General features: G+C 46.4%; 1 protein-coding gene across 4 annotated transcripts in view; it reads left to right on the plus strand.

The window, feature by feature from the left end:
* Positions 1–1,241: 1,241 nt before the first annotated feature.
* Positions 1,242–13,069, plus strand: part of C6H1orf146 (chromosome 6 C1orf146 homolog) — a 44,156-nt gene continuing 32,328 nt past the window's right edge. For 2 of the 4 annotated variants that reach the window (XM_085886760.1, XM_085886765.1), the window contains exons 1-3: positions 1,242–1,273; positions 1,470–1,596; positions 10,048–10,125. In XM_085886760.1, coding sequence (XP_085742886.1) covers positions 10,072–10,125 — 54 coding nt within the window. In that variant the 5' untranslated portion in view covers positions 1,242–1,273; positions 1,470–1,596; positions 10,048–10,071. Of the gene's footprint in view, positions 1,274–1,327; positions 1,597–10,047; positions 10,126–13,069 lie in introns of those variants that run through there. The other 2 variants (XM_085886763.1, XM_085886761.1) reach the window with 2 other exon arrangements.

Raw genomic sequence — 13,069 nt, forward strand, 5'->3', positions numbered from 1 at the left:
TGCTCGCTCTGGATAAATTAACCGGATTTTCCTCTTTGTGACAAGCCTGAGGCCTTTTCGTCAAGTGGCTCGATATTCCCAAATTTTCCAGTGGAGTATGTAAATGTATTGTTGGACACTGCGAGCTCTGAATATATTAACTTTTTTATCCCCCGCCGCGTGGCGGAAGGGGGATATTGTTGTCACCCGGGTCATCCGTCCGTCCGTGTGCCCGTCCGGCTGGCTGGGCATCAGCATTTATAGCTGTGAGTGCGATAACTCATAAACCATTCGCCATATCGATTTGAAATTTGGGTCACACATGTACCACCTGAAAAGGAAGAACCCTATCGATTTTGGGCGTGGCCGGATCCAAGATGGCCAACTGGGACGGCCATCTTGAAAAAAAAAGTTTTTTGTAATAAATGGAAAACCGCTTATCTGATTTCAATTATTTTTCAATGGTGGGGAATTCCTCATCTCTGATGGTATATTTCTTCTTTGTGACAGGCCTGAGGCCTTTTTGTTAAGTAGCTCGATATTCCCAAATCTTCCTGTGGAGAATGTAAATTTATGGTTGGACACTGAATAAATAAAACCGGTTTTTCCTCTTCGTGACAGGCCTGAGGCCTTTTCGACGAGTGGCTCAACATTCCCAAATCTTCCTGTGGAGAATGTAAAGTTATGGTCGGACACTGCTTGCCCTGGATAGATTAACCAGTTTTTCCTCGACGATGACATTGACTTGAATAAGACTTGGTGGTATATTTTACAACATGGGAACATTTTAACCTAAAGTGAACCCCTCTTAAAAAAGATTCTGTATCCGTCCCTGGGAGATGAGTTCGAGTACAGATTGACGGTTTGCTTCGACTTTGTTCAACACGCCACAAGATGAGGCAAACTCACGTGACTTGGGTTGGCTCGTCCTTTCGTGTTCTCCCTTCCAAACGATCCAGTCTGAGGAAATCTTTTATTCACAAAGCTGTAAACAAAGTCCGTGTCTGCGAGCTCCCCTGTTTATCCAACTCTTCCTTTTATTTATTTTTTCTCTTCTCCAGATTTCGTTTAAATGAGTAATCAGTAAGAATACTTTTTATGAGCGGTGTATAAATCTCCGCAATTAATACATTGGCTTATAATTCCGCTTTTAATTTAGTTTGAAGTTGAATTAATTAGACATAAAGGAATTGAGTTATCGAACGGAAAAAAAACGAACAAGGTGATTAATAATGGAATTTGAACTTTATACCGTTTAACAGGAGGAGAACGTGCACCGTGCTGACTCGTTGAGGTAAGAGTTTTCCTCATTTCGTCAAATGTTGTTATTCAATGTAAAAAAAAAAAAAAGATATTTCTCACAAAGTGCTCCTCTTCTCCATTCTTAACCCCCATCGATTCGGACTCGGTTCAGTGGCTCAATGAGCGCCGACGGAGGGCGTCCTACCCTCATTTTACCTCACGCCTCGATTTCCATCCCGTCTCCACAGGACCAGCCACGGCCCACGGGTGAAGGAAGATTCCATGACGTCTCCATAGCAACCGGCTGCACTCTCCACAAGAGGCCTGCTAATTAAAGTGACATGTTTATTAAATCCATTCGTAACGAGATTTAAGGTATGAATTCGATTCGTAACGAGAGAGAGAGAGAGATGTTAATTAATTTCACTTTTAGTTATATGAAAGCTGTTTATCTTCGTGTAATTGACTCGGTTTTCTGCAACGGGCGATGCGAGGCCTCAGATTAACCAAGGGGGCCTCGAGGAGAGGCTCCGCGCGCACGTGCTGGCTCCACAATTATTTATTTAAAATTAAATAATTAATGCGGCCACACGGCGGGTTCAGAGCGCGCGTCCGGTTTTTGAGAGGAATTTCGTTCCACTGAAGGACGGTTCTGCGGTTCGAAATACATTTAAAAAGATATATCAAGTCGAATAAATAGTGACCGGGAATGTGACCCACCGTGACATTCACAGGGTCAGGGCGAGTCCTCCCTCGCCGAATGGTCAACGACGATGGTCCAATGTGGAGCGGATTGTTTCAACGAAATCTTTCAGCATTTGTCACGGACTCACAGCATGAGGACATGATGAGGAATTGTATTTTATTTATTCATTTGAAGCCCGTGACTGCTTGGCCTCGTCATTCTCTGGGGGCACGGCTTTGCCGCTGATACGGTGCCCCCCCCCCCCCCGTACTCATTTCACTGAGCTCGGAAGAATTGCAGCCTGAGTCAACCCATCTGGTGTTGATTCAACGGTGATAACAAGCAAACAAGGGCTTGAACTCAAGACCTACAGATGTTAAGGCAGCCACCCTCACCGTTAAACCAACACCAGGCCTCGGAGTTGCTGTGTTGGATGGGTATAGGGTAAGAAATGACGAATTTGGCTAAAATGAGTCAATAAAGGCCATTTGTCCCTTCATGATGTAACAACAAGACTTGTGCTGGCTCAACGGTGAGGGTGGCTGGCCGAAGATTTCAGGGTCTTGAGTTCCAGCCCTTCTAATTTCCTTGAATTAACACCGCGGGGGTGGACTCGGGGTCTCATCCTTCCGAGGTCGAAAAAATGAGTACCGGGGGGCACTGCATCAGCCCATGAAACGGTGCAGTTAAGCAGCCATATGCTGCGTGTGTGTGTGTGTGTGTGTGTGTGTGTGTGTGTGTGTGTGTGTGTGTGTGTGTGTGTGTGTGTGTGTGTGTGTGTGTGTGTGTGTGTGTGTGTGTGTGTGTGTGTGTGTGTGTGTGTGTGTGTCCTCCACAACTCCAAAACCTTGAAACCTAGCAGCCTGAAACTTTTCGTGCATACCAAGGGAACTCCAAGGAAGTGTGAGAGTGAAAATTGGATGTTTGGGTTAATTAAAACACCCCTTTTGAACATAATTAACGGCCTTATTTATTTATATCATTTATCAGCCACATCCTCGGCCACCTCACTCTCTATGGGGTCTCGAGGCGTATCCTGGGTTACCTCGCCGGAGTCTGAAGCCGCCATGTTTTTGCCTGCTCAACCATGCCTTGACTTGTAAGAGGTCGCAACAATATGTTAACGATAAAGTTTTTTTTTTTTTCACTTTGCTCACTCATTGTCGATACCTACGAATCGTTGGATTCATTGCAATGCCTTTCAACGCCCAGAGACACCAGCGTTCATGGTTATATTTCATTCCCACACGCGAGAACCTCTAGAATCTCTTAAACCAAGCCGAATTATTAATTTAAACTCCAGAACTTAACTCGGCAGCAGATCCGACTACTAGACAGGTGTTCATTTGTCCAATTCGGACATTGCTTGAGCGTTTCCGGGTGTATGGTTTATCGACAGCAATTGGTAATCTCTTGCCAAGCCAGGCGCTCCGTTGGAGTGCTTGCCTTGAGTGCTTAAGCCACTTGCCGAGCACCATACAGTCAATAGCAGTACAGTTTGTGTCCCGATCGGGATGTACAGTCGGCAGCTACTATACAAGGTAGAGGTATGTATGTATACATTACACACGGTCGTGATACATATGGGTAGATTTGGATCTGTCGGGACTCTCTGTGAATGTGTGGACATGCCATGCCTGTTACAGGTGGTGTGGTGGCAAAGTTTCATCCATCCATTGGGACCATGCTCTGTGCAGAGCGTTGGTGCTGCCTAAGCAGTCTCCTTGACTATTTAGCACAATCCTGGACGGGTCGCCACTCCGACACAGGACACCAGCAAGCTGGCACTCATTTTGCCGACCTTGGAAGGATGACAGGCAGAGTCTACCCCATCTGGTATTAATTCAACAGCTGAGCGGGATTTGAATTCAGGATTCCAGGATCCCATGCCCACCACCCCTAACTATTAAGTCAACAGCAGGCATCAAGTTTCATCTCGTATCTTATGGAGGTTCTATCAGGTTTTCCTTTGTCCTCACGTTTGTTTCTAAAGCAATTGGTTACCGGGTTTGCTTTGCAAAGGTTATGTGGTTTCTCTTTGTGAGTTTTAAAGTAAAATATATTTGATAACTTCATTTCCGAGCCGTTTGCTGAATTAACGTGTTTTCTGAATGACAGAGCCAAATTTTTTTTTCCACCCGTCACATGATGATCAGCAGCTGTTTATAAAGATTAATGTTTATGCACATCTCCCTGAAACGTCTGAAACGAACGTTTTTATACTTTATTTATTGAAATTCCCCCAAAACAAGGGTGAAAGCTATTCAAGGTTTTTGGGTTGTGTACAGTATGTACTGGAGTCGATAATCGTGTGTGTGGTGTGTGTGTGTGTGTGTTGTGTTGTGTTGTGTTGTGTTGTGTTGTGTTGTGTTGTGTTGTGTGTGTGTGTGTGTGTGTGTGTGTGTGTGTGTGTGTGTGTGTGTGTGTGTGTGTGTGTGTGTGTGTGTGTGTGTGTGTGTGTGTGTGTGTGTGTTCATAAAGCATAACATTTCCTCTCCACTAACTCCCCACCCTCCTAACCCTCCCTCTCCCTCTCCCTCACCCTCTCACTCTCTCTCTCCCTCTCTCTCTCTGTCCCATCCTTGCTCTGCCCCCTCAAAATACAGTACATCACCCTCCCACATATCTCTCCGTCTCTCCCTGTCTATCTCTGTCTCTGGATGTGTCCGGGCGGTGTTTGTCTCCGAACGGTGTTTATGTCTGGGCGGGGTTTGTCTCCGGATGGAGTTTGTGTCCGGGCGTTGTTTATCTCCAGACCGTGTTTGTCTCCGGGGCTGTCCGCGCTGTGTCTGTTTTTCTTCGGAGGTGTCTGAGCGATGTTTATGTCCAGACAGATGTTTGTCTCCGGACATGGCCAGGCGATGTTTATGTCCAGACAGGAGTTTGTGTCCAGGCGGTGTTTGTCTCCGGACAGCTTGCCTCTGGACGCGTCCGACAGGTTTTGTCTCTGGACGTTTCCAGGTGGTGTTTGTCTCCAGATATTATCGGAGTTTCTCTCTGGGCGGTATTCATAGTGTGACCGGTATAAAATGGATTTCAGACATTATTTTGTTTCCATCTTCATTGTTATTCTGTGCAGAATCATTTTGATGATACAGTATGAATCGTAATTAACGTTCCACCTCATGCTGCCTTCCCTTCCCCCACCCTTCCTCATTCCCCCCCCCCCTCTCCTCACTTCCACACCCCTCCTTGCTCCCCCTCCCTTCCTCTCTCTTTTCCCATCCCCCTCCTCACTCTCCCTCCTCTCTCTCTCTCCCTCGCCCAACTTTTTCTCCCCTCAATTTAGTATTCACATCGGCGAAGCGACGGGTGGTTTTTGCGAGTAAATAAATATATAAATGTAACAGCAAAACACCATTTCCCATGAATCGTCCCCCAAAACACCCTCCCCCACAACTCGCCCCCACAACTCGCCCCCCACAACTCGCCTCCCACAACTGGTCCCCCACACCTCGTCCCCCACAACACGTTTTCGCCGCCTTGGGCGTGTGAAAAGAGTGGTGGTAGCTCGCGTGGCTGTCACCACAGAATGACGTGGGATTTTCCACTGCCAGCATGACACCACGCTCCCCCATCGGACTTGCATCAATGAGGAAGATGCTCTCCTGACGATTACTTCCTCGAAACCATGCCCAGCTGAAGTCGCTTTCAGGAACAAAATTCAAACGCGTTTGAAGCTGCTGCTGCTGCTGTTGACTCTATTGACTCTGTTGATGCTGCTGGGAGCTGCTGCAGAAGCTGTTGACGACTTAAGGTCTGTTCTCGAGGTACCAGGGATCGCTGTTCATCGATACTCCAGAGACGGAATGCGAGGAGCGTTCACGGCTGTTTGTGATGCACCGGGGCCTGTTATTTATGCACTAAAGGTGTCGAGAGTGTGTCTCAGACTGCCTGTTCGGAGTGTGGGTCGTGTGGGACCCAGCTGTGCTGGGACCCGAGGTGCAGGAACGAGTCGTGCGAGGGCCGGAGGTGAGCAGCCCATGACCCTGGAGTGCTGTGCTGTTTCCATGGTGTCATGCAGCTCCATACACATACTCTTCTGATACTCCATCACCCATCTTTCCCATCCTCAACCAACCCCCCCCCCACCCTTTTACAATATCTGGTCCGACGTAACCCCACATGGTTGTGTGAGATGAGAGGGAGGAGTTGGCCCCACACTCCATTCTGCTTTTTTCTCCTCAGTTCTTCTTGTCTCTCCTTCCCTGATCGAATGATGGCCATATGTCTTTTGTCTAAGTAAGTCTGTCTTCTCGGTGAATCCATACTGACTACTGAGGGGAGGGGTAAGTCTACTCTTCTGTGCCTTTTGCCTTTTGCTTGTAAATATGTGTTTGATGATTGCTTACTTGTGTGCGTGTAAATAAATAATTATTACATTTTCCAATCTGCTCGGTTGTGCTTTTTTCTATTAAATCAATCAATCAATCAATCATTTTGGTTTATTGAGAACTTCAAACACCGGACAAGGCAATCCGAAGACTGATACTTATCAAGTTTACAACAATAAAACAAACTTACAAATATATATATTTTTTTTTTGAGAAAGAATAATAATTATAATCATATAAAATTGCATGACTGTATATTATGCATTAAAATAAATGTATAGAATGCAAATTAGCCAGAAAGCAGAAATAGAGACATTTTAAATGCCAACAAAGGGTGTCCAAGCTTGGAGCCCCGATGACTAAAAGCTCACTCAGCCAGGGCACACGGAGCTCTGGCATAAGCAACGAGATCACCTGCATAGTGTCCGCAAACGGTGAGCAGGACCTGCGAACGCCCACGGTGCACAGAGCGAGCACTGCTGCGGTGCTCCCCGCACCGTGCGCACAGTTCCCGCAAACGGGCCGTGAGAATAGACCTGCAGACGCAGATCAGCAGGAACTACTGGCCCAGAACCCGGGGTCATGCGCCCCCGCACATCAACACGAGACTGAGTGCATCCCGCTCCAGCATCTGGAGCACTTCATTCACCCCGACGGCTAGCTCACTCCGAGTGCTTCTGCGTGAACTACACCTGCTCGGCCACTCTTCCCCTTGGGCCTCGGTCATTGTACCGGTGTCCTCCCTCTGTGACCACACCCGACTCCACCACTCCGCGGGTCAAACCTCGATACAGCGATGCCACGGTCAGAGCAACGTTCAACAGTTCAGTCACAGCCTCGGCGATAAACCCAGAGAGACTCTGGCCACGTGCCTTGGAATGGCTCATCAAGCGAGATGCATGGTCTGGCACAGCCGCTCTGCACGCAACATTCTCGACAGGAGGCCATGGCAAAACTTCTCCCATGCGGCGACGATGGAACAAACCCGGAAGTGGAAGTGACGCAGCAACGTCATCACGGCGCTAATCAGCTGCCGACTTGCTCAAAGGACCATTGATCTAACAAAGTGTATCCCTAATAGATGGGGAGTTTTTGCGCCTCCTAAATGGCTCTGCACTGTTCGCTAGTGTTGCACCCACTGTCCCACTCGGTAGTAATAAGTACTCAGGTGCATGCTGAGGGCATGGACCCTAGCTCAGGTAGTTGCACCAATCAGTCGGTAACCTGGCTGTTGACATAAGTCCCTGCTTGGTGTAATTGCTTTTGCTGACGTCCACGATCACTAAATCCGTCGGGCTGTGGAGTTATCCACGGCATGTCGGCCTACTGGGCCGGTTGTTTGGGATGAACCTGAGTGCTAGCCCCTCGTAATCCCTGAACCCTGAGTCAGTAACAATATATTTTTTACTTCCGGTCACGATTTTCCATGAAACGCCACGATAAGCTATTGAAACGCATTACAGTATTCTCAGAAAGTATTCACACCCCTCATTGTTTCAGCCTGAATTTAAAATGGATTAAATTTAATTTTTTTTTGTCACCTATCTACACAAAATACCCCATAATGTCAAAGTAAAAACATGTTTTTAGAAATTTTTACAAATTAATTTCAAATGATAAGCTGAAATGTCTTGCGTCAGCCATCAATAAGTATTCAACCACTTTGCTATGACACTCCAAATTGAGCTCAGGTGCATCCAATTTACTTTGGTCATCCTTGAGATGTCTTGAAAACTTGATTGAGGTCCACCTGTGGCCAATTCAATTTATTGGACATGGATTAGAAGGAAACACACCTTTATATATATTTGAGTTCCCACAGTTGAGAGTGCATGTCAAAGCAGAAACTCTGCTATGAAGTCCAAGGAACTGTCCGTAGAACTCGGAGATATAATTGTGAGGAGGCTTAGATCATTGTGAGGAGGGAAGGGTATAAAACAATTTCTAGAGTGTTGAGAGTTCCCAAGAGCACAGTGAACTCCATCATTAAGAAATGCAAAGAATATGGAACTACCCAGACTCTTCCTAGAGCTGGCTGTCTGACCAAACTGAGGAACTGGGCAAGAAAAGAAGGACCTTGGTCAGGGAGGTGACCAAGAACCCAGTGACCACTCTGGCAGAACTACAGAATTCATCGGCTGAGATGGGAGAACCTGCTGGAAGGACAACGGTCTCTGCAGCACTTCACAAATCCAGGCTTTACAGGAGAGTGGCCAGACAGAAGCCACTCCTGAAAAAAGGCATGTGACCATGCCTGGAGTTTGCAAAAAGGCACGTGAAAGACTCGGAGAGCATGAGGGAAAAGATTCTGTGGTCTGATGAGAGAAAAATTGAACTCTTTGGACTGAACGCAAAACACTACGTCTAGCAGAAACCGAGCATAGCTCATCACCCTCTAACACCTTTCCTACTTTGAAGTATGGTGGTGGCAGCTTCATGCTATGGGGATGCTTTTCAGCCGCAGGAACTGGGAGACTTGTAAGGATTTAGGGAACAATGAATGGAGCCAAATATAGGCAAATCATTGAGGAGAACCTGCTTCAGAGTGCAAAAGACCTAAGACTGAGGCAAAGATTTACGTTCCAACAGGACAATGACCCCAAGCCTATGCAGCTAATGTAACACTGGAATGACTTCAGAACAGGAACGTGAAAGTCCTTGAGCAGCCCAGCCAAAGCCAAGACTTGAATCCCATTGAGAATCTGTGGAAAGACTTGAATATTGCTGTTCACCGACACTCCCCATCCAACTTGACAGAGTCCAACCATCCAACTATCAACAAATTTAATCCATTTTAAATTCAGGCTGTAACAAGAAACTAAAAGGGCACTCGGTAGAGCGTATACTTCTGCCACATAATGCCTGATCCACGGGAACATATCAGGCCCAATACATTTTTAAAATATCATGCTATACAGTACTATATCATTTTTGGCCCGATCTCTCAATGGTGAAGAATCACGTTAAAGATTAAATAATGATCGTATCCAGATCCGGATTCGGATCTTAACCAAAATCGAATGAACTCGTCTTTGTCACACACACCCAACCTCTCCACCAAGTTTCGTCCGAATCTGTCCACAACTTTTTGAGATATCGTGCAAAATATTAGTTTAGCCCGATGTCTCAATGGTGAAGAATCACTAAAAATGAATTGTAGTTGGATCCGGATCTTCACCAAAATCGAATCCGTTCGTCTTTGTCACACACCCAACCTGCTCACCAAATTTCATCCGCGTCCGTCCACAACTTTTTGAGATATCCTGCACACAAACAAACAGACAAACAAATAAATAGAGGGGTGAAAACCACCTCCTTCATCTTCAGTAGCGGGGGTAAATATGACAAGAGTCAAGAGGTGTGAATATTTTCTGAAGGCACTGTACCACAGCACTTGTGACATTTCCCAGATTTTGGATTCAGCAGAGGTCTGAACTTCAACCTCAACAGATGGCCATCAGCCCACTCGGGGCTATTTTTAAACATACATGTGATTCCACAAGGAGCTGTTTACATAGTACGTACGCACGTGTAGGCCATCGGATGAGCAGTAAAATATAGGTCTCTGAGCCTCATTGCTCGGGTATCCACAGAACCATGTATAAAATAGAATTGTCCCACAGTGAACATTTCCAAGAAAACCTCATCCATCACAATATCCCAATATGTTGTGGGTCTGAGAGTAAGGTTGTCCACTTAACAGAGGACATGATGTGAGCAGAATCCAAAATTAATATGATGAAGTATAACTGCAAAAGGCGGGTTTGTTTGGAGGATGACGTTTCGATGTTGATGTTGATTTTACAGGAAATTCGGAACTTTAACGGTCTCATGATGGAGGGAGAAGTCCAACACGTGACTGCCATTGTCAGCTCTTCTCTGCAGGTTGTATCAATGTTATCGACTCCTTGTTGTGTCACACCTCTGAGCGATCCTGCTCGGTTAACTTTACACGATGAATAAACGTTTTTGCTGTTGCTTTACTTTCCTTTTCCGAATTTTACGCAATCCTAATTAAAATAAATAAATTCACTTTTGACTATATACCTCACATAACCACGTGCTTCTCCCGTAACCACGTGATCGGTTTCCACCCTCTGCGATTACTGATCCAAATTCACCATTCACCTCACGATTTTTTCTTCAACCTTTCCTTTACCACTTAATCTGATGAAAACTCTCTCTCTCTCAAAAATAAATAAATAAATAAAAACAATCTCTTATAATGCTTCATCTTCCTCTTTCACACATGTGGTTCTCATTTCTGTATCATAATTCACTACTCTTTTTCTACTTCGACAGACTGCTCTCAATTCGACCTCTCCTTCATACCTTGTCTCAAAAATCCAAAATTACAGCGTTTCTTCTCTCCATTCTCCTAATTCGCCTTCATTGCATCCCTCAAAAAATGTCCTTAGTCGCATTTCCGAACTAAAAAAAAACAAACAAACAAACACAGTTTGCTGTGCATGTTCACTTTCCATCAACCATTCTTTTTTTCCAACTTCAGTGCCAATTCACCCCGCTCACCCCTCCCTCTCAAAGCAACCATTACACTCTTCTTCCTCCAAGTTTCCCACTCACCTTTCTCAAAAACTCCTTCCTCACCTTTCTCTCTCAACTCTCCCCCATTCACCCTTCTCCCACCATTCTCCCCTCTCACTCACCCTTCTCAAAGTTGCCCCCACCTCACATCCACAATGCTGCCTCCTTCCCCTGCCCTCTCTCCCCCATCTCATCCCTCCACCTCCTCAAATCCTCAACTGTCTTCTGCCCCCTCTCTTATTACTCCCCACTGTACCTCAATCCAACACCACAGAGCCTTTTCTCCTCCTCATCCACCACCCTTGCTCTTCTGCAATCCCCCACACTCTTTGAATAACTCTCCTTACCTCTGCACCCCTCCTCCCTTGTCCTCCCCTCCCCCTCCCTTCCCATCCCCTGCGCCCAAAGCCTCCTCCCCTCCTTCATTAACAGTGTGAACCTCAAATATCCAGGGCCTTCACTCAAACCTTACAGATCTTTCCATACATGTTGTCACTGGCAAACCAGACATAATCTGCCGAACAGAAACCTTCCTCCCTCAGGACGTCTATGACTCCTCGTATCTCTCCCTGGTTGCTCCCTTCTCCGGTATGACAGACCTGAGCCTCATCCTGGTACTCTCTTCATCAAAGACTCTATTCCTCACTCTCCATGCACTGTCCTCACTCCCCCACACTCCCAGGAATACCTCTGGCAACGGCTTCCCCTCCACTCCCACCTCATGTTTATATGTGTACTGTACCGTCCACCAAAGAGTGATGACTCCATTTACACCTCACTATCCGAAAACATGGACCAACTTCTATCTTCTCATCCAAACTCTCTCTTCCTCATATGTGGTGACTTCAATTGTCATCATGCCAGTCAGCTGGGTATGGATACCTCTCTCACCTGTCATGGCACTTCAGCAAAAGACTTCTGCGACTCATTGGGACTGACTCAAATGCCACTTCCTGACCCGGATCTCAACCAACGGTACTCCATCTCTTCTGGAACTGATTTTGACCAATTTCCCTGAAAATATCTGCTGTTCTTTATCCGCTCCAATCGGTCCTTCTGACCACGTCCTTGTCAAAGTGGACATCACTATGGCTGTTATCAGAGAACCTCCTCAGCGCCGTCGAGTCCAGCATTTCACTCAGGCCGACTGGCATGGTCTCCAAGTAGCCATCAAACTTCTAGACTAGTCTCCCATCGCTCCTTTCTCAAGCATAAACTCATCCTGGGAATTCTTTCAAAGAAACTTGTTCTCTCTCATGCACAGATTTATCCCCTCTTGTCTTCAGTTGTCCTATCCTTCTTCCCATCCATGGTTCACTGAAGCTTGTGGCGAGGCAGTTGTCCTGAAACAACTTGCCTTTGCCTCATGGAAAGCAAACCCAACTGAGGGTAATCTCAGTTCCCTCCATAAAGGTCGGAACAAGTGTGCATCTACCCTCAGGAGAGCCAGAAAAAAATCTTTCTAATCTCAAGTCTAAACTCGCAAACCTCTCTCCCTCCTCCAAGTCCTGGTGGCGTCAAATCAAATCTGTTTCTGGTGTGTGTTCCCCCTCCATCCCCTCCCTTACCTCAAATGGCCGCACTGCTGATACCACACGTGAAAAGGCTGAATGCCTAAACTCGGTGCTTGCATCGAAATCTTGTGTCTGAAACCCCTCGCTTTCTGTAACCACCTTACCCAGTCGCACCCAACTGTCCCTGGACTCTGTGTCCTTTTCTCCTGACAAGCTGGAGAGCTTGCTGTCAAACCTTGACTCAGATTCTGCAACCGGTCCAGACGGCATCAGCCCACGTGTCCTAAAAACCAGCGCCTCTGCTCTTGCTCACCCTCTCTCTGTTCTATTCACCCTCTCATTTGCTCAATATCATCTGCCATCTGCTTGGAAATAAGCAAACATCACCGCTCTGGTCTGTAGTTGCAGGGATCTGTTTTTGCACCTTTTTTATGCAATCAGCCTTCTCCCAATCATCAGCAAGGTTATGGAATCCATCATCGCTTCAGACATTAAATCCTTCCTCCTCTCCAATGGCTTGATTTCTAATCATCAATTTGGTTTCAGACAAGGTCACTCTACCCTGGATATGTTGCTTCTGCTCTTCCAACAATGGATGGAGGTACTCAATGCCAGACATGAAATCAGAGCCATATCCCTGGACACATCGTGTGCTTTTGACACGGTCTGGCATCCTGTCCTGCTTACCAAACTCTCTTCCAATGGTATCCAAGCCTATCTCCACTCATGGCGAGCCGACTTCCTCTCCTGTTGCAGCCAACGTGTGGCCC

The sequence above is a fragment of the Eptatretus burgeri genome, chromosome 6 (genome assembly GCF_056783735.1).
Source record: "Eptatretus burgeri isolate ZD-2024b chromosome 6, Ebu_testis_v1, whole genome shotgun sequence".
Taxonomy (NCBI): domain Eukaryota; kingdom Metazoa; phylum Chordata; class Myxini; order Myxiniformes; family Myxinidae; genus Eptatretus; species Eptatretus burgeri.